Here is a 24,508-nt window from a genome sequence, read left to right on the forward strand (position 1 = left end):
TTGTGTCATCATCAGACCCAGCACAGCTTGGACTCCAGACGCAGCAGTGTGTCCTCTGCGCTGTCATCCATCTCGTGGGCCAACACTGCGGGATCCAGAGGCACTCCACGAAACATAGGAGGAGGCATCGGCAACCCGTCGGCACACAGAGGGAAGCTCATTTACACCCCCATGATCCTGGTGGATGAGACCACCGGCGCCCAGCAGACCCTGTGGGGCGACGGCTCTGCCAGCATGCCAGCGGGGGCCTCTCGGCCAGGGGGCTGGTACCCCGGTCAGGCCAGAACCTACACCAGCATGAGGATGCCTCCTGTCAGCCAGGGCTTTGTGGACAAAGGCAGCGCTGACAGTCTGGTGGAGTCGGTGAGTGAGATGTGAACATGTATTTCTTTAAGCATCCGTATTCTGGGCGCGAACATTTGTCAAAAAGACCAGATCTACAAGCTCACATTGTGAAGTTGTAGATCGGCTCCTGTAGCCCAATATCTCCCTCGTCAAGCAGTCTTGCAGGTTCAAATCCTGGTTAAGATATATGAAACCTACTAATTGCAGCTTTAACATTATTTCTCTGCCCGACATGTGTGTGAGAAATCAAAATGTATGTACTGTATGAAAAGCCAGGAAAACCTTCCATGTCTCATGTCTCATCCTCCTCCATTCAGATCCTAATATCAGAGGGGCTGAGTGTTTACGCCAGAGACCCAAAGTTTGTGAACTTTGCCAAGCGGGAGATCGCAGAGGCCTGTCACCTGACCCTGGATGAGATGGAGGCGGCTGCCACCGACCTGATTGTGCGCGGTGCTAGCCAATCATCCATGAGACGCTTTGAGGAAGACCTGGGGGATGAAATAAACTGTGTGGTTTCTTACTGAAACCAAACGAGGAACTCAAAGAACTGTGTGAGTGTGAAGGTTGAACGTCTGAACAAAGGTTGTGTTTTATTTATGTGCTAAGGGCTTCTACTGGCACAAAAGCACAAGGTTTGGAGAGAGGATCTATCTCATGCTAACTGGGAGGAAGAGTAGTGTAGTGATGTGGAAATAGAGATAGATCTCTTTCACATCCTTCCCATTTCTGTCCTACTGGGACCGTCTCAGAGCAATGATCCTACGAGGTTGTTAAGGCTTGGTTTGTGAATGCAAGCAGCTGTTAATTTATCGTTTTGTAACTCTGAGAGTGTACGGATGTTATACTATCTCTGAGTTAAATTAACACTATGTGAGCTTGAAGTCCATAGGACCTTCTGTTGCAGGGCTCAAAACGGTCTCTGACGTGACTGCATTGTTCTGCAATAATTCATTTTAAATCATGTGTCATTTTCTTTTTATTTAATTTTAGTGTTATTTACGAAAATTAGGTTTTTTGATTTTCCTCCTTGTTTTCTATACTGTACTTTAACAACTACTTTCACATTTGTAATATTTGTATGAAAATAGAGCACATTAATTCTATAAGACATTCAGACCTTGAATATTTATGATTATCATTTCAGGAGGAGTGTATGACCCAAAAAAAAGCTACATTAGCATTACCAGTTTTATATTGAACATATTTGAATACTAAACATTTTTCAAGTTGAAAATCATTTTAAAAGAAATAATAAAAGATAATTGTTGTGACTCTTAACCTGTCTGTAAGGTAGGTTATTATATCTACTCTACAAGTATGTTGTTGTTTTTTGCTCAGATTTGTACATTAAAAATGGAACGGTCACTGTTGTTTTTCATGTCAAATATGCTGATGCATTAGATTCTTGGAGAAGAAAAGCATATGTAAAGTGTGAATTACATAACTGGCCATTAGTTGCATGGCAGATGAGAGAGAAACATCTGGTTTTCAACATTAAGGCAGATGAGAAACATCTGGTTTTTCATTCAAGATCAGTTTAGCACACATCCCCCTTTCTTGGTGCTGAGACAGAATTCATCAAGGAAAGGAAACAACTCCATTTCTACTGCTCCGTGTGAACAGGCATTCTTTTAGTGATGTTTTCATCCTCACTGATCTCTCAGGTTTTTAACTTTAAAGAATTCGTCTTTGTCTCCACCAGGCCGAAGGCATGGGGAGAGAGTGTTTTGCACTCTGTGTGTGTGTGTGTGTGTGTGTGTGTGTGTGTGTGTGTGTGTGTGTGTGTGTGTGTGTGTGTGTGTGTGTGTGTGTGTGTGTGTGTGACTGTGTGTGTGTGTGTGTGTGTGTGTGTGTGTGTGTGTGTGCGTGTGCGTGTGCGTGTGCGTGTGCGCGCGCGTGCGTGCGTGTGTGTGTGTGTGTGTCCGTTACAAGCTAATCTCCGGCACCGTTAACCCGGTCGATGCCAAACTGAATGAACCTCTGCCCCAAATTTTCCAGAACGGCCTGTTATAGCGCCACCAGGAGGCCGACATTTGCAAAACTCATTTTTGGAACAAAATGCCTCAAATCATCCAATTGCCATCAAAGGCATAAGAACAAATGGCACCCTTTTCACTATTTCCCTATTATAGCGCCACCAGGAGGCCACAACCTGACCTGGCCTGGTGGAGACCTGTGCCCCGATGGGCACTTTCTCTAGTTTTGAAACTGCTATACTTTGTTGCAGATTTGAAAGCAGTGTTGTCAAGGGAACAAATAACAGGCTGTGGGCTACAGTAGTTGCCTCATTTGCAAATTTGATGAGACGTCCCGCTTTGGACGAGATTGTCCCGGTTTCAAGTCCTGACATAGTCCTGACAAATATCTCTAAAATGAATTTTGTTTTTACTTTTTCAGAGAAGCTGGATGATCTACAAGCTCACCATGCACTGCTATTCGGGATGCCAGGTTGAAACTGGTTAAGCAAACTCACTTTATGACGTAATCTCATATGTTACTTTACGTTTCTTGATGTCAGGTCCAGGCACCACCAGGTTCAAATGGACACTTAAGGGTCTAACTCTGAGAGAGTAATGGAACGGGCTTAGGGGTCCATTTGGTTCCATTTGCACTGTGTTAACATAATAATATTCAATACTACAACAGCAAGGATTTTTTTATAATAATAATAACCATGCACGTGCACGCATCCGCCTGGGTGACAGCAGGCTGCTGGGCTGGCTTTGGCATGGGGGGTCAGATCCAGATTCCAACATTGGAATGAATTCTGTACTGGCCATATATGGAGCGTATCTTGAGCGTACGGGGTTTGATGAGGTCAGATCAACATATGGAATGTCAGAACAGGTCAGCTCCATATATGGAAATCTAAGGGTGGCAGTGGGGGAAGTGTCTTGAGTATACAGGGTTTGATGAGGTCTGGCCATATTTGGAGCGTGTCTTGAGTGTACAGGGTTTGATGAGCCAGTCTTCTCCATGTTTGGCTATATGGTGGTGTGACGTAAAGGGCTGACAGCCATATTTGGTGGCGTAACCTTACCTGACGGACGGACGGACAGGTTTTGCAGGTTTTCATAGTAATCTACGACCTACAGTCGCAATAATAATGATAATAAATATGCAATAGACAGTAAGTTATAGGGTTAGGGTCTTGTCTTACACAGGTACAAGCTTATAAATTGGGGTGCCAGAGATTAAAAAAAATATATATATATAATAACTAAATACAAAACACACACGTCAAACTGGGGGTCCTCGAAATGCAAAAGGTTGAGATCCAGTGCTCTATCAGCTGCAGTCTACTCAGGCGTAACAAACAGTCACCATGCATGTTGTTTCCGTATTAGGGCTGCAGCCCCAGGCAATCTCACACAGTTCCCTAGAATAAACCTGCCTTGTGATTGGTCAGATGGCTCATCCCCATCTCCACTCCCTGTCCAATCACCAGTGGTGGGAGAAGTACTCTGATATTTTACTTAAGTAAAAGTAGCATTAGCAATACCACAATATACCGTAGAAATACTCTGTTACAAGTAAAGGCCTGTATTCAGAAATGTACTTGAGTGAAAGTGCAAATGTATTTTCATTACAATAAAGTATACCAAAAGTAAAAGTAGCCTAGCCTACTCATTATGCAGATCTATGGTCTCATTTCACTTTTGTATATTAAATATATTATAGGCTATAACTATATCTACAGTTTTAAAATAATTACAGTGGAGCATGTGGAGATTGATGTAATGGTATATCCTACTAATGGAGTAGCCATAGGTGTAAAGTAAACTAACGTGGGCTAATGAAAAGATGCACTCAAAATACCTACAGCACTTGAGTAAATGTACTATAGTTACTTTCCACCACTGCCCAGTCACGTCACTAGCGTGCCGACGCATCACATGCCCTCAACGAGCATCGTGACGTGACGGCACACACATAGGCTGTTACGCGCTGGTGACGGTCTCCCCCACGAGGCTGTTCCGGACGAGACACTGCCCTCCCACCGCTACTCTGATCCTCTTATCGACCAGTAAGCGGCCAAGATGGATGTTGTAAACCAGGTAAGGTTCTGCAAGATAATCACGTTTCAATACCGTCTTCTTTTCATGTCGTAATTCATATATCTATTGGATAGTTGATGCAGATTGCTTTGCAAAATGTATAGTAGCTGGTCTATATATAAGAAAATAATTCCACCGACCTTTACATTTCAAATACAGTCTGTGGTGCACAAAATGCACTTATAGATCGGCTATTCGTCAAACCAGAGTAATGCGTAAAATTCGTGACTGAGCGCTTTGCTATTTGGGCTTTTTGGTGCAGTCGATGCGATGCAGCTACCAGGGTAGAAGAATGTGTACATGCAGGCTGTGCAAGGCTGCTGCAGCGGTGACATCAAATCTGATGGAGGGTGTGATTTGGTGCGATATAAAAATGATTCAGCTGTTTTGACTTGGGTCGCTGGTATTCCAGCTGAGCTTGGTGCTAAGACATGCAGGAGAAAACATTATTATTTGTGCATTCATTTTGGGGGCCTTTTGGTGTTCTCAGTTGCCCGCAGTAGGCCTGCTGCGTGCACTCGTGCAGGGAGTGTGTATGGATGAGAACACTTCCACTGGCTTCTGATGCATTTAAAGGGGATTTCCATTTAAAGGGCAATGAGAATATATAGAGGGCACGTTATATTTTGGCACCGTTATCCTTGTGCGTCATTGGGGATGTTTGTGGAACACAAACACGAGAGAAACAACACAGAATAAGAGGAGCCTCAGGATAAAACAGAATCCGTATTGACGGGCGAGTCGCTTTCCGACAATAACAGATCTCCAAACTAACCAAGTGTCCATCGTACGATGGAGAATACATTAGTATAGCCGAGCGTATTATTGCGTCCGTTTGTTGACGCGCAGGGGACACACCGTGTCGCATTCACCTGCGCATTCTGGCTCATTTTGCGGCTTATAATGGACCTTACGCACGCGAGGTTCTCGGCTGCTATAGGCTATGCCGCTATAAAATATAATGTAGGCTATTTATACTGTAATGTATCATAATATCCTACACTGTCATACAATACTACAGAGAGCAAAGCGTTCAAACAGGACATAGTAGAGAAAACAGCGGGATAAGCAGCTTTGTCTAATTGTAATACTGTCAAGAGCTGCTCTCTCTCTCTCTCTCTCTCTCCCTTCTGTCTCTGTCTCTTTCTCCCCCCCCCACACACACACACACCTGTCATCATTGCATGCACCATGTCGCGCTTCAATAAAAACTGCGGGTGTGTGCATTGTGTTGAATTATATAGACGTGTGTGTGTGTGTGTGTGTGTGTGTGTGTGTGTGTGTGTGTGTGTGTGTGTGTGTGTGTGTGTGTGTGTGTGTGCGTGTGCGCGTGTGCGTGTGTGTGGTGTGGTGTGGCACGAACTCTCAGCTCATGAAAGACTGTGTTGAAGCACCTTTGCTGACTCAAGGTAGATAAACAAGCTGCAGGTTGACAGCAGAACAGTGCCTTTAATTAGAGCTGATAAATTATTTTGGGAGTGTCCACCCACGTGCACAGCACACCCTTGCATGATTGCACCAACCTATAGGTTGATCTGTTATCACAGTGGTTCTCACCCCTCCCTTCTGAAAATATTTGTGCCAGAGACCCCCTGCATGAAAATACATTTGTGTTAATTATTCAAACAATTTCAATATTTCCATATATGTATGTTAAGTTATTTTTAACATTTTTTTCTGGGGACCCCCTGGAACCCCCCACCGCAGTGACCGCACTCCACCCCCAAGGACCCTTCTCGGTCCATGGGCCCCACTTCGAGAAAACCACAGTGTTTTAAAAAGAAATTCCAATACTGAGTGCTATACCTTTTATTTTGACAGCTGGTGGCTCAAGGGCAGTTCACAATAATCAAGCAACCTTTGGGGTTCATAAAGATTCTACAATGGGTAAGTCTGTCCATTTCATATCTTGTATTATGTGCTATGCTGATTGATTTCATTGGGCTTAGCAGATAGACCTGTCCAGTGTCTTAATATAGGACCTAAGGCACTGACCATGCACACACCTAGGTCAGTGCCTCATAGGTGGTCAGTGATTCTCAACCTTTTGAATTTTGAGGACCCCAGTTTGATATGCATTTGGCAGTGGTTCGCAAACGTTTTCATATCAAGGACCCCCAAAGGAACATGGATTTGGCCGCGGACCCCTGTCTGAAAATATTTTGTTGTTAAAATGTTTCCAAAATATTACAAATTCTTTAAATAGCCAATGTTATATAGGTTTGAAGTGGTTAAACAGATTTTTGATGCTATTGACAAATTTAGTTGGGGACCCCTCAATGACCCCTGGTGGTCCCCAGACCCAATGTTGAAAACCAGTGCTGTAGAATGCAACAGTGGAATACTGTTCACTAGTAGGCTAATGAATACTGTTCACTGTAGGCTAATGAATACTGTTCACTGTAGGCTAATGAATACTGTTCACTGTAGGCTAATGAATACTGTTCACTAGTAGGCTAATGATTTGTTTTTAATCTAAAATGTATGGTTTCTTATGATGAGCAATGATAGTGGTGTCCATTCCTATCACGTGTCCTTCTGTCACACAGAGGTCACAGAGCTAGGTTGTGAGCGCTGGTGACACCAGACAGGCAGCCGTAGTTCTTGCTGGCTGGCTGGCTGGCTGGCTGGCTGGCTGGCTGGCTGGCTGGCTGGCTGTTTGGCTGGCTGGCTGGCTGGCTGGCTGGCTGGCTGGCTGGCTAGCAGTCACCAGCAGTCACCAGCAGTCACCAGCAGCTGTGTGTGGTCTAAGATCAACCACCAGATGTGTTATTAATTACTGTGTAGAGTAACATCCTGTCTGACGTCAAAGACACGCCCACCGGGACATCAATACATCTTCCCCATTAAAACAAAAATCCCAAATGATTTTATTTGATAGATGCAGCAAAATTAATACTTTAAATGTCAAGGATCCCAGTTTGATATACAGATTAGGCCACAGACTCCCATTTGATTAAAGAAATGATGGGCACGTTCGGAAATAGCACACTGAGCGCACTGTGCAATGCAAACTAATATAGGCAAGTGCGCTCTGATGCGGTATTTCCGAACCCGCCCAGTGTTTTAATCTCTAAAACTAGACCCCGATCTGCACTGTTGAATCCAGATCCAGAGTTAGAGATCCACAAGGATCCACTTCGACTCCCGGGCCAGACTTTGAGAACCAGTGACTTAATATTAGAAATGTTTTCCATAAATAAGTCCAGCCATTTTGCTCATGGTTACCAAAACTGATGCCAGAAAAGTACTAATTTATCCAAAGTGACAATTTCAGTTACTTTTTACTGTATCAAATATAACTAAATATCATAAATGATATACAGAGCCACCTTCCTGACAGAATGACCAACAGACTTATATTAAGTGATTTTAGTGGGTGTATTTCTTTGTGAAGAAGGCAGGGGTGTGGCTTTGACATTGATGAGAAAGGTTAAAATGGTAAAAATGGTAAATGGTGCATTTATATAGCACCTTTATCCAAGGCGCTTTTACATAGATTGTGCATCAATTCACCCATTCACACACACATTCATACACCGATGGCGGTGGAAACCATGCAAGGCATCAACCAGCACATCAGGAGCAATTTGGGGTTCGGTGTCTTGCTCAAGGACACTTCGACAATAACTCTGGGGGAGCCCGGGTTCAAACTGGCAACCTTGCGGTAATACCATCCAGCCACTCTACCCCTGAGCCACCGCCGCCCGGTTATGATTATGATGAAGGTTGTGATTTATCGGTCACAAATCTCTCTTTGAGGCACAACTCTGATTTTATCCTGCACAATCCTCTTTCACCAGATGATGGCGGAAGAGCACTGCCTATCTGGTGTAAATTTGCTAATTGAACTAAAGTGAATTATGACAGTTACAGCTGCCAGAAATGACACTGTGTTTGAAAACTGAAACATTCTATTGAATATGAAAATCATAATTGTTTGTAAATGTATGTCTGAATTGATTGAATTACTTTTTCACATAGTCTGCATGATAGGATGCGGGAAAAATATTGAAAGATATTGCTTTATCTCAAGTACGTCTTCCACAAACAGCATATTCATGATGGTGATGATGTTCAGATCCAAAATACATATCAATTTGGCGGTCGTTGACATGAAAACGTTTGAGAACCACATTACGTCATTTAAATTCCCCCCAGCGAGTGTGTCAGAGGTATGCAAGGCGAGCTGTACTCTGACTCACAGTGTAGTCGCCCCCTGGAGCTGTGTGTGTGTGTGTGTGTGTGTGTGTGTGTGTGTGTGTGTTCCAGCGTCTCATCACTGTATCTCTGGGTCATGTGATGAGCCCACCGGCCAATCAACAGCCACGCTCAGGAGGCTGTGGCCTGCATGAATCATCTGTGTGTCTCGACGTCATGAATAGAGAATCAGCACTTAAAGCTGCACTGCTCTTCCTGGATTCAAATGGACATGTGGTTGGGATGGGTATTGTTAGGACTTTATCGATTCTGATTCTGATTCTGCTGCTTATGGATTCCCTGATTCAACAAAGGTCATATATTTATTATTTAGATAACAATATCTTCATTATTTTTTATTTAAGCATTCACATAAGTAAATTGTACTAGAACAAACTGTGTAGTAATACTGGCATATACAGCCAATGCTGAAATTTGATGATGAAAATAGTGGCGTTTAAATGAACCAAACACAACTGTCCCAATCAATGAAATATAATGAACCTCTCATATGTTTATTCCATGACAACACAATGGAAAGCAGTATGAGTTAAAGCTTGTTGTATGCTTAATTTATAGGAAAGCATCTGGATCCTTAAATTATTACAATTCTATCGATTCAGATTCTTTCGTATACCGGCCGGTACCCGGGAATTCCGTTCCTCACTTCTTTGGAACTGATCGAGTTTCAATACTCAACCCTAATGCTGCAAAGCTGCAATTTGTACATTTCATGTCCTACCTGGGCTGGGACTTGAACCTGCAGGTCTCCCATGTGAGGCCAAACTCGTACCGCTCTTTTAAGACAATAATAATCCTTGCTTGTTGACCAGGGGAGATTTTGCAGTTATGAGCTTCAGGCCGGGCTGCTTTACTTGCCAACCAGGAGGCGTACCCTACTAAATGTATGGAGACATTGGAGACCACCTCCAACCACTGATGTACTTGGTATATTTTATTAACATACTTTACCATACAGATTGGTTAAAATAACATTGTATTCGTATTGAAGTTTAGTGGGTGACATTGTTCCGTTGTCCTGGGCTCTCCTGTGTCTGTGCTTATTATACAGTAGTATTTTCTTACCGATTATTCTATCAATTACTTTTTACATTCATCAAATACTCGAGATACACATCGTTTTGTGGTGATTGTTTTCATTTAATTAGCATACATCATTCATCAATGGACTAAATAGAGTAGTCTCATTTACCACTTAAGCCATTTTAAAATAGTTCAACTAGCCGATCTACATCTACACGTTGTGAGCTAGCTATTTGAACTATTTTAAAAGGTTTTATAAAATAGTAAAAAATGGCAAATAAGTTTAGGGATAAGGGTTAAGGGGTGGCACAAGATATAGCTCCAAAGCTCTTTGGCGAAAATCTAGGAACTCGCTCTGTTGTGAGCTTGTAGAACAGCTATTTTCTCCCAGAATAGTGAAGATAAGGTGGTAAAAGATGTGGTTAAAATAACTGCTGTACTCTCTCACCCATATTCCACGCACAGCTGTTCAGCCAACACATTTTAAACAGCTGACTCTGAGATAAGAACATGAAACACAGGCCTTTTTTTACAATGGATTATGCCAAATTAAGCGACAGTACTGTATGTGTTTAATATTAGACCTGCCTGCAGTCCTTCAGTTGAATGATGAAGCAAGATTGTCTCTCTGTGGCTCTTACTGAGGGTTTGTACAACGGAGAAACGCAGACAGGAAAGATTGTTTTTATTTCTCAGTTTATTAACTGGTTCAAGCACATTCCTTCATTGTTTTGTGCAGTACATTGTATTGTGTACTGCAGTAATTTGCCACATGAGCATGTTAAGCGAGCATGCGTGTGCATCTGCAAGGGTGTATTGTATGTGATTGTGTGTATGAAAGAGAGCCTTGCAGAGGTGGATCATGTGTCTTTGTATGGGTTTAACTTTAAACACACAAACCCTTGCATCTCTAAGCTACGGTGAACTTTCAGCAAAAATAGCAGATCTATGTACAATATGTTGTGAGATTGTAAATAGGCGATGAGATTTGGTGTAGATGGAAATATTAGGGGATCTAGTATTGACCCCTGGCCCTGGGGCACCCCACCAAAGATATATCAGGGGTAAGTAGTTAAGGAGGTGTGATTACACTAATGCTAAGACTCGCAAGAAAAACTGATTTACTAGAAAAGAGCTGATTTTCAACTAGAAAACACAAGTTAAATGTGTTAGTTTATAGACCAGTCTTTTTAGGCAAGTGATAAAAAAAATTCAATTGTGAAAATATCTACAAGCTCACAACACATCGCAATGCAACACATTATGACCTTGTAGATCAGCTATTTTTCTTTCTGTCCATCAACAAAGAATAATACAGGATTATGAGTTTAATCAGAAGAATACATGTAGTTGACTTTTGTGTGGAAAAAACCTGCTTCTTGATTATTTGATTAACCTTCATGAGGAAGATTAAATTGGTTATTGGTTCTAAATATCGGTTTGGATTAGGGTTGTCCCGCCAATCAGATTGGGAGCAAAAAATGTGATCGGGACATCCCTAGTTTGGATATATGTTGGGTGAATTGGCCAGCCTTAGTAGAAACCTCCTCCACCACCCTCCATGCTGGGATGCTGCCAGGAGCGTTACCATGGCACCTGGCAGTCTTCTCTCAGCCTCTTCCCCTCCTCCACCTCTGCGTGTGTCCATCCGTCTGTCCGTCAGTGGTGTAAAGTAACTGAGTACATTTACTCTCAAGTACTGTACTTCAGTACAAATTTGAGGTATTTTTTACTTTACTGGAGTATTTCCAAGTTTCTGTATGTTTGTAAACTTTAGTAAATTTTGTAGATTTTGCATAATGAGTGCATTCTACTTTTGGTACTTTTACTCAAAGTAAATTTTGAATATGACTCAATGGAGTATTTCTACATTGAGTCATTGATACTTTTACTTAAAGGGATTGAAAAACAGGGAAAAAAGCACCCAAAAAACCTGAACTTTTAACATTCAGTAGATTTTCTGTGGTCTGGGGTTTTCTACCTCAAACAAGTGCTCTGATTTTCCTGTAGACTGTGATGTAAGAGTCCACAAATCCCATACATACAGTATGACATTACACTTTGCCAGCAGATGTCACTGTTGAGGCCTGTTTGCCTGTTTTCATTGCAGCTCAAAAGGCTTCAGAACGCACAGAGAAAATTCCAGACCACTGAAAATCCACTGAATGTTCAAGGTTCAGGTTGTGTGTGTGTGTAATTGAGGTTATAAAACCTAAAAGATCCATCCATCCATCCATCCTATTTCTGTAAACAGCCAGTCTGCAGTACCACACCCCAACTCTGAAACAGCACTTACATAATGAAGCTGTTCAAATATTTTAAACCAGCTATGATGCACTGAAAACATTATGTTACATCCACACGTCAAACTGATGTCAGGGATGTTTTTAAGACAGTTTCAACCTGGTATTCCTATAGTTTGGACATGTATACTGCAAAAATTGCGGATCTATAAGTACACATAGTGTTATGAGCTATGATTACCTGTTTTCACTATTCGTTAAACAACAAAGTATATATAGAGCTTAATAAGAAGTTTGTTCAGTGCTAAATCACACCACACCAAGTCATGCAGCACACCACGCCATACAATGTTTCTGTAAATGTGGTGGTATAAGGGAAGCTGCGTATCTGTTTGAGGAGGATCTGCTCATGATGTTGTGTGTGCAGAGACATGATCTCACACATACTGTACACAACTGTAACTGTACTTACCAATGTTCTGTTAAAGTTGAGAATAGGAATTAATCTGCTCCTAAGACCAGAAGGGTATTCTTCGACCAATCACAACACAGAGTTGACAAAAATGTATTTTTAAAACATATTTTTGCTTTTTAGTTTGTCCAACTTTATTATTTGAATAGATTTATGTCACAGCTTTATGTGAAAAATGAAAAATTCAATACAATTTATTATACAAAATCAAATAAAAGATTACTGTTTATGCTAAAGAGGCTGGGGTGTGAATTATGCAAAGTTATGTAAATGGTGTTGCACTGACAGATTTGACTCTGATCTGCTTTGGTAACAATGAACTATATGTTTATCTGTCTCAGTGATTTATGATTAGGCCTACTGGAAAAATCCCACTTAAAAATAAAATTGACACGATGCAGTTCTTCAACAATGTAGCCTTGACTAGACTTTCCCATAGCGAGAAACAGTCATATAAATTAGTTAACCAACTTAAACCCTATACTTTGTAGATCTGGATAACTGGGTGCCATATTATTAGTCCGATGGCTCATTACTAACCCTAACGCTGTCGGATGTCTGAGTTATGGGCAGTCCCCAGATATTCCATGGGTCTACTTTTTTCCCCTCTACACCAAATCTCTGCTATTTCCGCCAAATGTTTGTCTGACATGTCGTGGTTAATATCATTAAAATCATCCCTGAATGGACAAACAACTTTAGGCGATAGTGAAACCCTTCATGCAATAGCAGGGTAAACACTGGTGTTACCAGAACACAGGTATTTTGGTAAAACAGAGTAATGGTGCTGCTATTGTGCATGTTGGCTCACTGGAAAGCATACTACATACTGGATACTGAATTGGCCACTGCTGTTCATTGGTCTCAGGTTCTTATATAACTCAGGTACATATACAACTCAAGAAAAGACAGCATGAACGACATGCACATCCCCAACCCAAGTTTGAGCAGGTGCTGAGCGACGAATGAACAGTTTAAGGAATAACAAGAAAACGCTCGCACACTGATACATATACAACTCAGGCTTATTTCTTGTAGTGGAATTATGGCAAGTTGCTAGAACAGATCCTTACTTAGTATCGGTGAAAAAAGAAAAGCAGGTGCGCTTCCTCTGGAAACATTTAAAAAGTATTTAATTAGTATCATTGGTCATCATCTGTTTGTTTACCCTTTTCGATATGGCTGCTGTGAAAAAGGTCATTTTAATGGGCAGTGTTTCTGCACCATGCAGAAGCATATTAAAATGCAATTAATCTCAAATTATGTCATTCTGTAACTTGCTGGAGGATTTTATTTTTGCTCTGCTTTAGAGAGCTACACTGCGGAAGACATCTTATTTCATATTATTTGTAATATTCTGTGCTGCTCAGCAGTAACATCATCCCCCTTCACACACCCAGCCCAGTTAAGTTGAGTTAACACCACCCCCTTCATCACACCCACCCTCTTCATCACACCCTCTTCAACACATCCACCCTCATCTATAGGTTATTAAAACCTGTTAATTAATTTCCAGTGGTGGAAAGTACTAAGTACATGTACTCCCGTACTGTACTTAACTATACTTTTAAGGTTCATTTTCACTACAATTATTTGACAGCTTTAGATTTTTGTTACTTTGAAGATTTAGATTATTATTACTAAACATACGTCCTTGTTGATACTTCAGCTATTCAAAAATGGGGATGCACACGCAGATCCGACTCGGATCTGTGTGGGCTTCATCCGATACACCAAATGTCCGTTATGTGGAAACAACAGTCGGACATGCGGTGGAACATGCGCTGCTCCGTGCTTGCGGTTAGGGTTAGGTTAGGGTTTGAGGTAGGTTGTACAAGCTCACTGTGCTCATTATGACATGTTGACTACTATTGTATACATGTTGTATACTACAGGACATTTTACTTGTAACATAGTATTTCTACCTTGTGGTATTGGTACTTTTACCTAAGTACAAAGTTAGGTGCTTCTTCCATCACTGTTCATTTCCATTTCCCAGTGAAACCAAGAGACAGAGTGGGAGGTGTGGGTTTTCTTTCACCTCCTGCTGTTAAATCCCATTTCTTGCTCGCGTGGAGAATACATTATTGTTGTTGTTAGTTACCATGGAGACTGTCTATGGTCCAGTCCAGTCAAAGGGCCCCCGACATTCATTAACAAGAAGATTACTGTCTGCGTTAATGTGTCCATATCTGTGTCAGCCACTACTACAAGAGGAAGTGACATGACGCGTGCACATGAGAGGGACTCTTAAGAGTGCTCAAATGTAACCCTATTTGGTTACAATATCAATTTAACTGAGGATTTTACTGTGTACAATGTACATAGTACATACTTAGCTCTGGTCCATAGCTCTAAGGCCTTTGTATTAGAGCTATGCTACTCTCGACTTCCTGCACTCGCATGAAATGCAGACCAGCCTCTCGCCTGTAGAGAAAATAAAAATCACACCTGTGTGAAGTGAGGGGCGCTAATATATTAAAGTCTAACTCATGTTGATTAGGTGATGTAATGGTGATGGAAAACAAACGGTGACAAAACAAACATTAAATTCTCTTTATTGCTAATGTAATTTCATTTCATGTTTGTGTTAGGGACAAGATGACGTACGTTTTCCATTCATTGTCAATGGCGTTTTTAAAACAAACATTGAACTAAAAACAAACATTACATATAGGAGGGGCTATCACCCCTCAAAAATAACGACGGTTTGTGTCATTATAAAGCCTACTTTCCGCGGTGGGCGCACTCTGAGCCCTCCACTACGCGTATACATAAAATGCACTTTTTGGCCAGAAAGGGATTATTTTTCACCGGAAGGAAAAATCTTGTCTATGGGGTTTTCTCTTGGCAATAGGGCGTAGTGGAGTAGCCTAACTAAAAGTTTTTTTATTCCGATGGGGAAAAAAATCATTTTGTAGCCAAAAAGTGCATTTTATACGTGTGGTGGGGGGCTCAGAGTGCGTCCACCGCAAAAACACAAACCGTAGCTAAAACGTTCTTTTTATTTTCGCTACAGTCGAGAGTCCAGCTCAGTGGCCTTGTGGTTAGAGTGTCCGCCCTGAGACTGGGAGGTCGGGGTTCAATCCCCAGCCGGGTCATACCTAAAAATGGGACCCAGTGCCTCCCTGCTTGACACTCAGCATCAAGGGTTGGATTGGGGGTAAGTCCCTGCGACAAGTAGCGTCATGTCCAGGGGGTGTACTTGTACTGTACATCAAGCTGCCTCACGCTACAGAAACAGGAGATAGGCTCCTGCCCTATGGGCCTCATGGCTCGGCAAGGCTACTTACAGTCGAGAGGCTGGCCTGCATTTCATGCTAGTGCAGGGAGACGAAAGTAGCATAGCTATGGAACAGAGCTAGTACATACTATATGAGCCTACAGGTATTTGTGTGTGTGTGTGTGTGTGTGTGTGTGTGTGTGTGTGTGTGTGTGTGTGTGTGTGTGTGTGTGTGTGTGTGTGTGTGTGTGTGTGTGTGTGTGTGTGTGTAACTGGCTTTAACAATAGTTGGAAGAGCATAGTGACAGATGGCACCTCAGTCAGATTAATAGCCAGATTCTCCATCCAATCGGATCTGGTGTTCTGGCGACGGAAGGGTGTGGTTAAAAATAGTATGGCTTCTTGACTAATCTGATCCATGTGAGTGGGTGAGTTTAACTTTGCACTCGTCTGTCTGTGTACCTGGCCGTAGGTATAGTAAGCACAGAAGGAGGATTGCATCATCATCATCATCATCATAATAGTCCTACTATTAAACAAACTAAAGTCTCCATTTATCTCCTCAGTGGTATTGATCATTCGCATATGCAGGGAGTGAGGATTCTTCACATTTCTCAAATTTAAGCTGTTTATTAGCATTTTTGCAACTGTTGCCACGGACCCTGCAGCTGCAGGCTAGGGGATCTGTAGTCGTGGCTGCGATCCCACATTTCTATCTGCATTCTTCAGCCTTGTATGCGCAAATAAAACAATTCTGAGAAGCACAAGTTTACAAAAGCACATACTATAACTTTGATGCAGTGGTTCTCAAACGTTATAATATCAATCCCCAATTTAATTTATTAGATATGGACCCCCATCTGACAAGGTGTTGTGCCAGGGACCCTCATACAAGATTTGTTGTTCACAAATATTAAATTAAGAAATAGAAATTCTAGATTATTTTATTAAATAGCAGAATTTATTGGCTATTTTTCAATATATTATATTATATATAATATATTTAAGTATCAACTGTAGGAAAAAACTTTGGCACACCTAGAAGTCAGGCGTCTGCACAGGTACGTAGGCCAGTGGACATCAATGAAAGGAATAGAATGCACCCGCACACTGTATATTTGTTCAGTACAAGAGTATTTTTCTTTTTAATGCAACGTTTCGGTCCCTCCGGACCTTCTTCACCTGCCTGAAGAAGGCTGTGAGGCGACAGCACTACCGACTGTGCCACCGTGCCCCTTAGAACCACTGTTTTAATATACTTGTTGTAACTATGGCAACCCGGTGAATTGCTGATTGCTGTATTGATTTGCCCTGTGTGGCTTGGTCAGCATTGTTAGCTGGATACTCATTTAAATGCAATGTGAGCTCGTACTCCATGCGGCATCATTACTACAATCTTTGAAGAAAGTATTTCTCAATCATTTGATACATTCACCATGCTGTCTTTTTAGTGCAAAGCTACTGCATGTGCCTGTCTGACTGTATAATAAAGACAGATAGATATCAGTTAGGTTATATACTGTATCATCCATTATTTTAGTTTTGACTGTGATCTGTGACTTTTTTTTACCGGGGCCCTCTTTGAGAGCGGTTTTGAAGGAGGGTAGGGATTCACATTCCTTTTCGACTGTTGGTAGGACTCCTTGTTTGAGCCGAATCTGGGTTGAATGTGATTTGTGGAGCTCCCTCTGGTGTTGTGATTGTGGACTTTGTTAAAGATGGAGTGCCGTGATCTTTTTCCACCCTTAAACATGATCATCAAGTATTACTATTAGGCTATATAAGGAGGAAGATTTCTTCTTTTTTTTTTCAAAAAGTGTACAGTATTTGTTAAAATGTAATTTTTATGTGGACACGCCCACAGAATAAATTAAGTATGCCTGGTTTGCCTGGTGGGTGGTGATGGATGGTGATCCACCTAAACTGACACCACTTCCACAGCTGTTGATATTGTGATGTCACTATACTGTATCTCTGTTTTTTTCATTGGCACGTTTGACTGTCACGGTTTCAGCCTCCAGGAAGAAAATCCTAAATACAAAGGGAAGACATCATTGCACATAACAACCACACCAAGGGGTCTAATGAAGTACTGTCACCTCATAAACACATGAAAAACTGGAAAATGTACAAAAATCATGGCACTCCATCTTTAACGTTTAGGAATTACAGGTATAGTACATGGGTGTGTATATGAGGTGTAGCATATCTTGTAGACCAGGCCCATTGCAAGTTATGTTCCCTACGGCATATGTACAGCATCCCTATTATTCTGGCCAAATGTTAACTTTTTCTTTTTCTAGACCCTCAGAATGCGAGCTTCATTACTCCCTCTTCCTCCTGTTCTCTTGTTCATTACTCCTCTTCCTCATGTTGTCTTATTCGTTACTCCTCTCTCTCCTGTTCTATAATTCATTACTTCTCTTCATTCTGCAGATCTTCGCCATCTTCGCCTTCTCAACATGTGGCAGTTACTCCGGCATGTTCAAGATGAGTGTAGAGTGTAAGAACCGCTCGGAGAGCGACCTAGGAATAGAAGTAGAGTTTGAATACCCCTTCAGGTCAGTATGCAATCTATGCATCACATTATTCAAATACATTACAATAATGCTCTCTGCATAATGTGTATAGAAGCTGAATGGGTCGTTTTATTTGTGCACTGGATTGGATGATGGGCATATTGATATGCTTGATAGATGTAGGCACATGCTTTTTGAAACTAGGCTACAAAGTGCTTTTTTGAAATGACAAACATTACTGCAGAACAAAGAAGAAACATAAACAAAATATAAAAACAATAAGTTAAAATAACAAAGGAGATGTAGGTGATGGCTGACACATTTGCCTGAGTAAAACTAATTAGACTGAGCTGGGTGTTTCCACACACCTGTAGTGCCTTGATCTAATTGATGCACACATGATAATGTAATACATTTGTACTAGTTAGTATGAGAAATGCATTCATTTACTCAGTATGTTTTCAATACTTTATATTTCTACTCCACTACAACTCAGAGGGATTTATTTTTACTATTATTTTGATGGCAATATGTGTGTACTTTTTAGTCAAATTTGGAATCCAGGCCTTTTACTTGTAATAGTATTTTTATATTGTGGTACTACTGCTACTTTTCCAAATATCTGACTACTTCTTCCCACCACTGTTGTCTGGTTTGTCTTTAGGCTCCATCAGGTTTATTTCGACGCCCCCACCTGTAAGACAGGGAACCCTGAGCGTCTGTTCCTGGTCGGAGATTACTCCTCTTCAGCCGAGTTCTTCGTCACCATCGGTGTCTTCTCCTTCCTGTATGCCATGGCCTCTCTTGCTGTATACTGTTTTGTACTGGAGAAATACCGCGAAAACATGAAGGGTCCTCAGATTGTGAGTTTGAGTGTCCATCACATTTACATTTACAAAGTACTTTACACGATAATTTGATCCTCACCGTTTATAGTATGTTCCCTAGATCACATGGCTCTCAAACATTTTGTTAAGGACCCCTTATTGTGATAGGATTTTGTGCCCAGGCCATAATAGAAGATTTGTGTTACAAAACGTTCAAAACAATCCAAAAGTGTTCCGCAATTGTTCAAAGAATATCAGAGGCGCCGTGATGCAACGCCTTGTGAGCCTGCTATTTTTGAATAGCAGGCCTGGATTCCAGGACCCCCTGGAATCCTCTCAAGGACCCCTGGGGGTCCCCAGGCCTCACTTTCAAAACCAGTGTGGCTTAAGAATCAACCTGGGGACCACTGTTGTATTGGGAGATTAGATTATTTATCAGTCCGTCCATCCATCCGTCACATCTCGTGACACGCTCCATATATGGCCGTCTCCATAGCTCCATATATGGCCGTCTCCATATATGAAGATCACGACACTGACATCATCAAACCCTGGATAGCCATACATGGAGATTACAATTTTCAGCCATACCTTTGGTTGCTTTGAATGCCAGCATCAGAGTTTTGTATTCTGTGCGGGCAGCGACCGAGAGCCAATGGAGGGAGCGGAGAATGTGAGAATTTTGGCTGGTTGAAGACCAAGCAAGCTGCGGCATTTTTGATCAGTTGGAGAGGCTTAAGTGCGCATGCCAGTAGATCAGTAAGGAGGGAGTTACAATAGTCAAGTTTTGACATGACTGTCTGGATAAGGAGCTGGGACATCCAGTCATCACCTGGCCAGCTCCATATATGGAGGTCAAGCCTGCAGTCCACCCAAAGATTTTGGCGGAGCATGACTCGTGCACCCTTGGCCATGTGTAAGATGTTGGCCATGCCCCCAGCATCATCTGGCTTGACAAACTGTGCCCCAGGACCGACAAACAGTACCCCAGGACCTTTGGAAACCTGACCTTAGAAACATGAATTTCACTTTTATAATTATGAAAGTAACATTATCGTGGTTTCTGAAGACCTGAACCTTTTCCCTGTCAGAATGAGTTTATAGCGAGAAGATGCAGCATCGGTGGTGTAATGCACGACAATAAGTAAGGAGAATCGCAGGGACGTAGCTGACCATTTGGTTGCCCTACTCGTAGGATATTTGTGCTGCCCCTCCTCCGGACGAGAGCACTGCTATTCCTCATGCAGATCGACTATTTTCGCTGTTTGCGAGGACGCACACAAGTCCGCTCGTTATTATGTGACGGAGCCGCAGAGAAGATTGTTATTTTGAGGGTCCGCTTGGCACTTTTTGGTACATTTTGTTTCCCCCCTAGGCGTGTTGCCCTACGCGCAGTGCGCGTATAGGTAGCGACGGCACTGGCGAATCGACATTCCATTAAGGGTCTGGTCTGAAAGATCTTGGTATTAGAGATGGCAGTAATGATAATGTTTTTTAGGCAGGGGAAAATGCACACAGAGCATGTTGCACAAGGTTCTGGCACTGGCATTAATAAACAACAACAAAGAATGATCATGATGAATCAAGAAGGTTTATTTGTCACTTCTCATATACAGGTACAAGAAGCGAACGGCAATTGTTTGAGGTCCACAGCGTAATGTGCTACAACAACAATGACAAAAGCAATAATAAAAAAGAAAAGATACGATAAATAATACAACAAAAATAAGAAGAGCCTTTCAGCAGTATCCACCGTAGTGCATAATTATGATAATAATAATTAATATGAAGGCTGATCATGTTGACTGTCACCCGTCCTCATCCTCAGGACTTTGTTGTGACGGCGGTGTTCACCTTCATGTGGCTGGTGTCCTCGTGTGCCTGGGCCAAGGGCCTGTCCGACGTGAAGACGGCCACCGACCCGGAGACGGTCATAAGGCTGATCAGTGCCTGTGAAGAGCCCGAGAACCGCTGTCGTGAGCTCTACGACCCCAAGGTCTCCGGTCTCAACACCTCTGTGGTATGTTTGTCAAATTAACACTCGGACCAAACTCTTCAGACTAGTGACAAATTCCAGTCATTCTAGCTGTTCCATTTTCACACAAATGTGTTGTTGATTGACTTGATGTAGCGGGTGCACACAGGTCATACAGAGGTTGTGCATCTGCACCAAGGTTAACTAAAACAAAAATTTAAAACAGTAAATGTGTCAACAGTTAGATTATGGGATATCGGGATATTGGTGAATGGTGTATTCTTTGTAGACTACTCCACAGATAAAACTAATGTCTCCATGTGTTGTGGTGGGTTCACAGGCGTTCGGCTTCTGCAACCTCATCCTCTGGGCAGGAAACATGTGGTTTGTGTTCAAGGAGACCGGCTGGCTGGCTCTGTTCGGTGGCACGTACGTGCCGTCGAGCGGGGAGAAGCAGCCAGCACCCGACGCCTACGGCCAGGAGCAGTCTTTCGGCCAGCAGCAGGACCCGTACGCCGGCTCCCAAGGCGGCTACCAGCCCGAATACGGCCAGCAGCAACAGCAGGGCTACACCGAGCAGCAGGGCGGAGATTATAGTCAGGGCTTTGAACAGCAGCCCACATCCTTCTCCAATCAGATGTGAGCCGGTCCGGAGACCTGACCAGTCAGATCGCAGCTGCAAGACGGTGGGTGTCAATGATGTGGACTGGATAGAGCAGTGGTTCTCAAAGTTGGAATATAGCATTTTAACCACTTTAACCCTATTTTATTTATTTTTTCTAATTTAACACAAATCTTCTCTTATGCTGTGTTCACACGGGCAGATACAGTTTACCATTAATTTTCAATGGAAGCCAGCAACATGAAGATGCAAAAAGATGCATCAGACGTTTGTAGCTGCTACAAAGCTACAAATTGAAGCTGAGCTGGGTTCAACTTCCAGATGCAAAGCTACAAGGCTACAACTGTAGCTGCAATGACACATGTCACTACAGATGCACACTTGATGACGTCACGACCATGTGAGCAACAGATTTTAGAAAGCAACATCGCGACAAATTATACTGTGATCTTTGCAGCTTTGCATCTTTTGCTTCTGCCCGTGTGAACGCAGCATTATGGGGAGCTCTGGCTCAAAATCCTTTCAGAAGGCTGTTCGCAGCCTAATCCATACCAATTTGGGGGTCCTTAACATGTAAATGTTTATGAACCACTGTGATAGAGTCAATGCTTTATGTTGATCACAGTCTGCTTGTGTCCTTGCAGCTACGGCTCTGTGATACAGACAAAATAATTTTACCATAATATTTTTCACCATGTACATATTGTGACAATATTGAATTGTGACAACAATATACATTTTTGTATTCATTTCAAAGCGAATATGTCAAATCTACCAGCTCACTACATTTTGCACCATGACGCATTGTGTGAGCTTGTAGATTGTCTATTGGTGTTACTAGACCGGTGCCCGGCTGTAGAGCACCAAGTCGGTAATGATGGAAGTCCATGCCCCACCCGGCTATGCAATACACGTAGCCGTGTCAGAGTACCCTTCTGTCTGTGTCCTTTTTATGCCCATACTGTGATTTCTGTATCTGTCTCTCTGTGTCCCTTTATAATGCATGCCCCACCCAGATATTATGTCTGTGTCCCTTTTATGCCCATATATATGTCAGAACAGGCCTGGGCCGCGATCGAGTGGTCCGGGCACCTCGGCTGGTGATCCGGCCTGGCGGCGTGTCGCGACTCTCGGGTCCGAGTCCCGATCCCGGGACAGCCTTTGCCGCGTGTCTTCCTCCCCATCTCTCTCCCCCTTTCCTGTCGAAATACTTGGAAATATATCAATAAAGGCAAAAGAAATTATGTCAGAACAGGCCAGCTCCATATATGGACACTGGGCTAAGGGCGGGCAGAGGCCTTTTTGGGTAGATTCTGGACAACCGTGGGTCCGACCGACTCGACACCGGGCACTGCACCCCCTGTGGTGGGGTGGAACGCATGTGTCGAATTTCGGTGCATCAAACGGTTCTCGAGTTACGTGGATTTCAGACGTACGTACACACACACAGAGCATTTATAGTTTTTTTTAGCATAATATTTCAAAATCCTAGGCGATAGTCAGGCATTTTGGATACCAGTATATCCATATATTGCCCAGCCTTACAAGCAGTACAATTTAGGGCACTATTTTGACATTATCTATTCTTCCTCACACCAGTTGACACATGGCTGAGCCGCTGTTTTTCAAAAGTGTTTAAAGTTAATTGCTCTCTTTGTATGTACAGTGTTTCTTTATTTCATATTTTTACAATTTTGGCATTTAATATACGCTCTTAATCCAGAGCGATTTACAGTAAGCAAGTAAAAACATGAGGTAATACATCAAATGCATAGAAATAGTAATCTAGGATCATCACTCAGTAAACAAAGAAGATAAATCTAAACAATAGAAAATCCAAGAAATCAATTTCTATGTACCGAGGTCACTCCATGCAGACACTGCAGGAATACACACAATGATTAGTAGTCTTTAAAGTGGTTGTGTTACATTTGATGCCCTTTTCCTATCACAGCAGCTCACAAATCTTGCTGCTGTGTTTGCACAGCAGATATGGGTGTTTTTTGTCATTAGGTGACACGATGTGTCTCTGATTAAATATCTGTTGTTACTGTCTATATCTGATAGTTTCTCCCCTCTTTAATCTCTCCCCTTTATCTCTACCCAGGGTGACCTTCGGTTCCTGAACACCACCGACAGTTCAGCACTCCTCTGTTTGTTTGTGTATCTGTGAGTTGACAAGACGAGGGATGAAGGGTGGGGAGGGGAGGAGGGGAGGGGTACATTGGGGTCTTGGGGTGTGGGGTGGGCCGGTGGGGGTCACGCAGCTGTGGGAGAGGGTTGGGTGGGGGGCGTGGATCTTTGCTGTTGACATGCTGTTTATTCACGTGTTGTATTTAACTGTAGAAGACAACAGAGGATTGTCTGTTTGGTTATATGATAAAAACTTGAATACAATACCAAAACATTCATTGATAAATCATTGATGAGATAAATCTTATAAGGAAACTTAAATTTATGGAGGGTAAAAAAAGAACATTGTAGTAATATTTAACTTGGGAGAATGTATTTGTCTGTGCTGTGTAAATATCAACATGCTGATATAATATTATTATTATTACTATAAGTACACAGTTGAATAATTGTGCACTCCATATTAGTTGTTATACAACAAATGTTGAGCACAGAGTTATTCAATTGCATCGACTGGTTCTGTTTAGGAGCTCACATAGCCTATAGCCCTCTTTTCCTTTTCTAATATTCAATTCAATTTATTGATTTACATTCCACAATGTTGTTTTTGTTGATATCTTTCAGAAGAGATGGACATCTTTTTTTTTTAATTTTCTCATTGTGTATTTTGTTTTTTAAGTTACTGAGGGTTTAATGCCTGATTTATGCTCTGTTGTGCGGTGTCACATGCCCGAAATAGCCGAAAAGTATATGAATTGGGTTTAAGGGGCATGAGGTTCTGGTTACAACCAGAAAGGGCACAAAAAAATAATAGTGAGTTATGACTTGAGAGTGAGTGTGCTTA

At 42.1% G+C, this 24,508-nt stretch overlaps 2 protein-coding genes across 2 annotated transcripts in view; both read left to right on the forward strand.

Annotated features, from left to right (window-relative positions):
- cacna1fa (calcium channel, voltage-dependent, L type, alpha 1F subunit a) overlaps positions 1 to 1,329 on the forward strand; it is a 56,276-nt gene extending 54,947 nt beyond the window's left edge. Inside the window, exons 45-46 of the mRNA XM_079515083.1 lie at positions 16 to 363; positions 663 to 1,329. Coding sequence (XP_079371209.1) covers positions 16 to 363; positions 663 to 872 — 558 coding nt within the window. The 3' untranslated portion in view covers positions 873 to 1,329. The remainder of the gene's footprint in view (positions 1 to 15; positions 364 to 662) is intronic.
- Positions 1,330 to 4,384: 3,055 nt separating this feature from the next.
- Positions 4,385 to 21,552, forward strand: sypb (synaptophysin b; the record flags this gene model as incomplete). Its single annotated transcript, XM_079489281.1, has 6 exons — positions 4,385 to 4,406; positions 6,228 to 6,293; positions 18,025 to 18,149; positions 18,772 to 18,970; positions 20,763 to 20,954; positions 21,250 to 21,552. Exons 1-6 carry the CDS (start codon positions 4,389 to 4,391, stop codon positions 21,550 to 21,552), a joined length of 903 nt encoding a protein of 300 aa, XP_079345407.1. The 5' UTR covers positions 4,385 to 4,388.
- Between the last annotated feature and the right edge of the window lie 2,956 nt (positions 21,553 to 24,508).

The sequence above is a fragment of the Electrona antarctica genome (genome assembly GCF_951216825.1).
Source record: "Electrona antarctica genome assembly, chromosome: 2".
Taxonomy (NCBI): domain Eukaryota; kingdom Metazoa; phylum Chordata; class Actinopteri; order Myctophiformes; family Myctophidae; genus Electrona; species Electrona antarctica.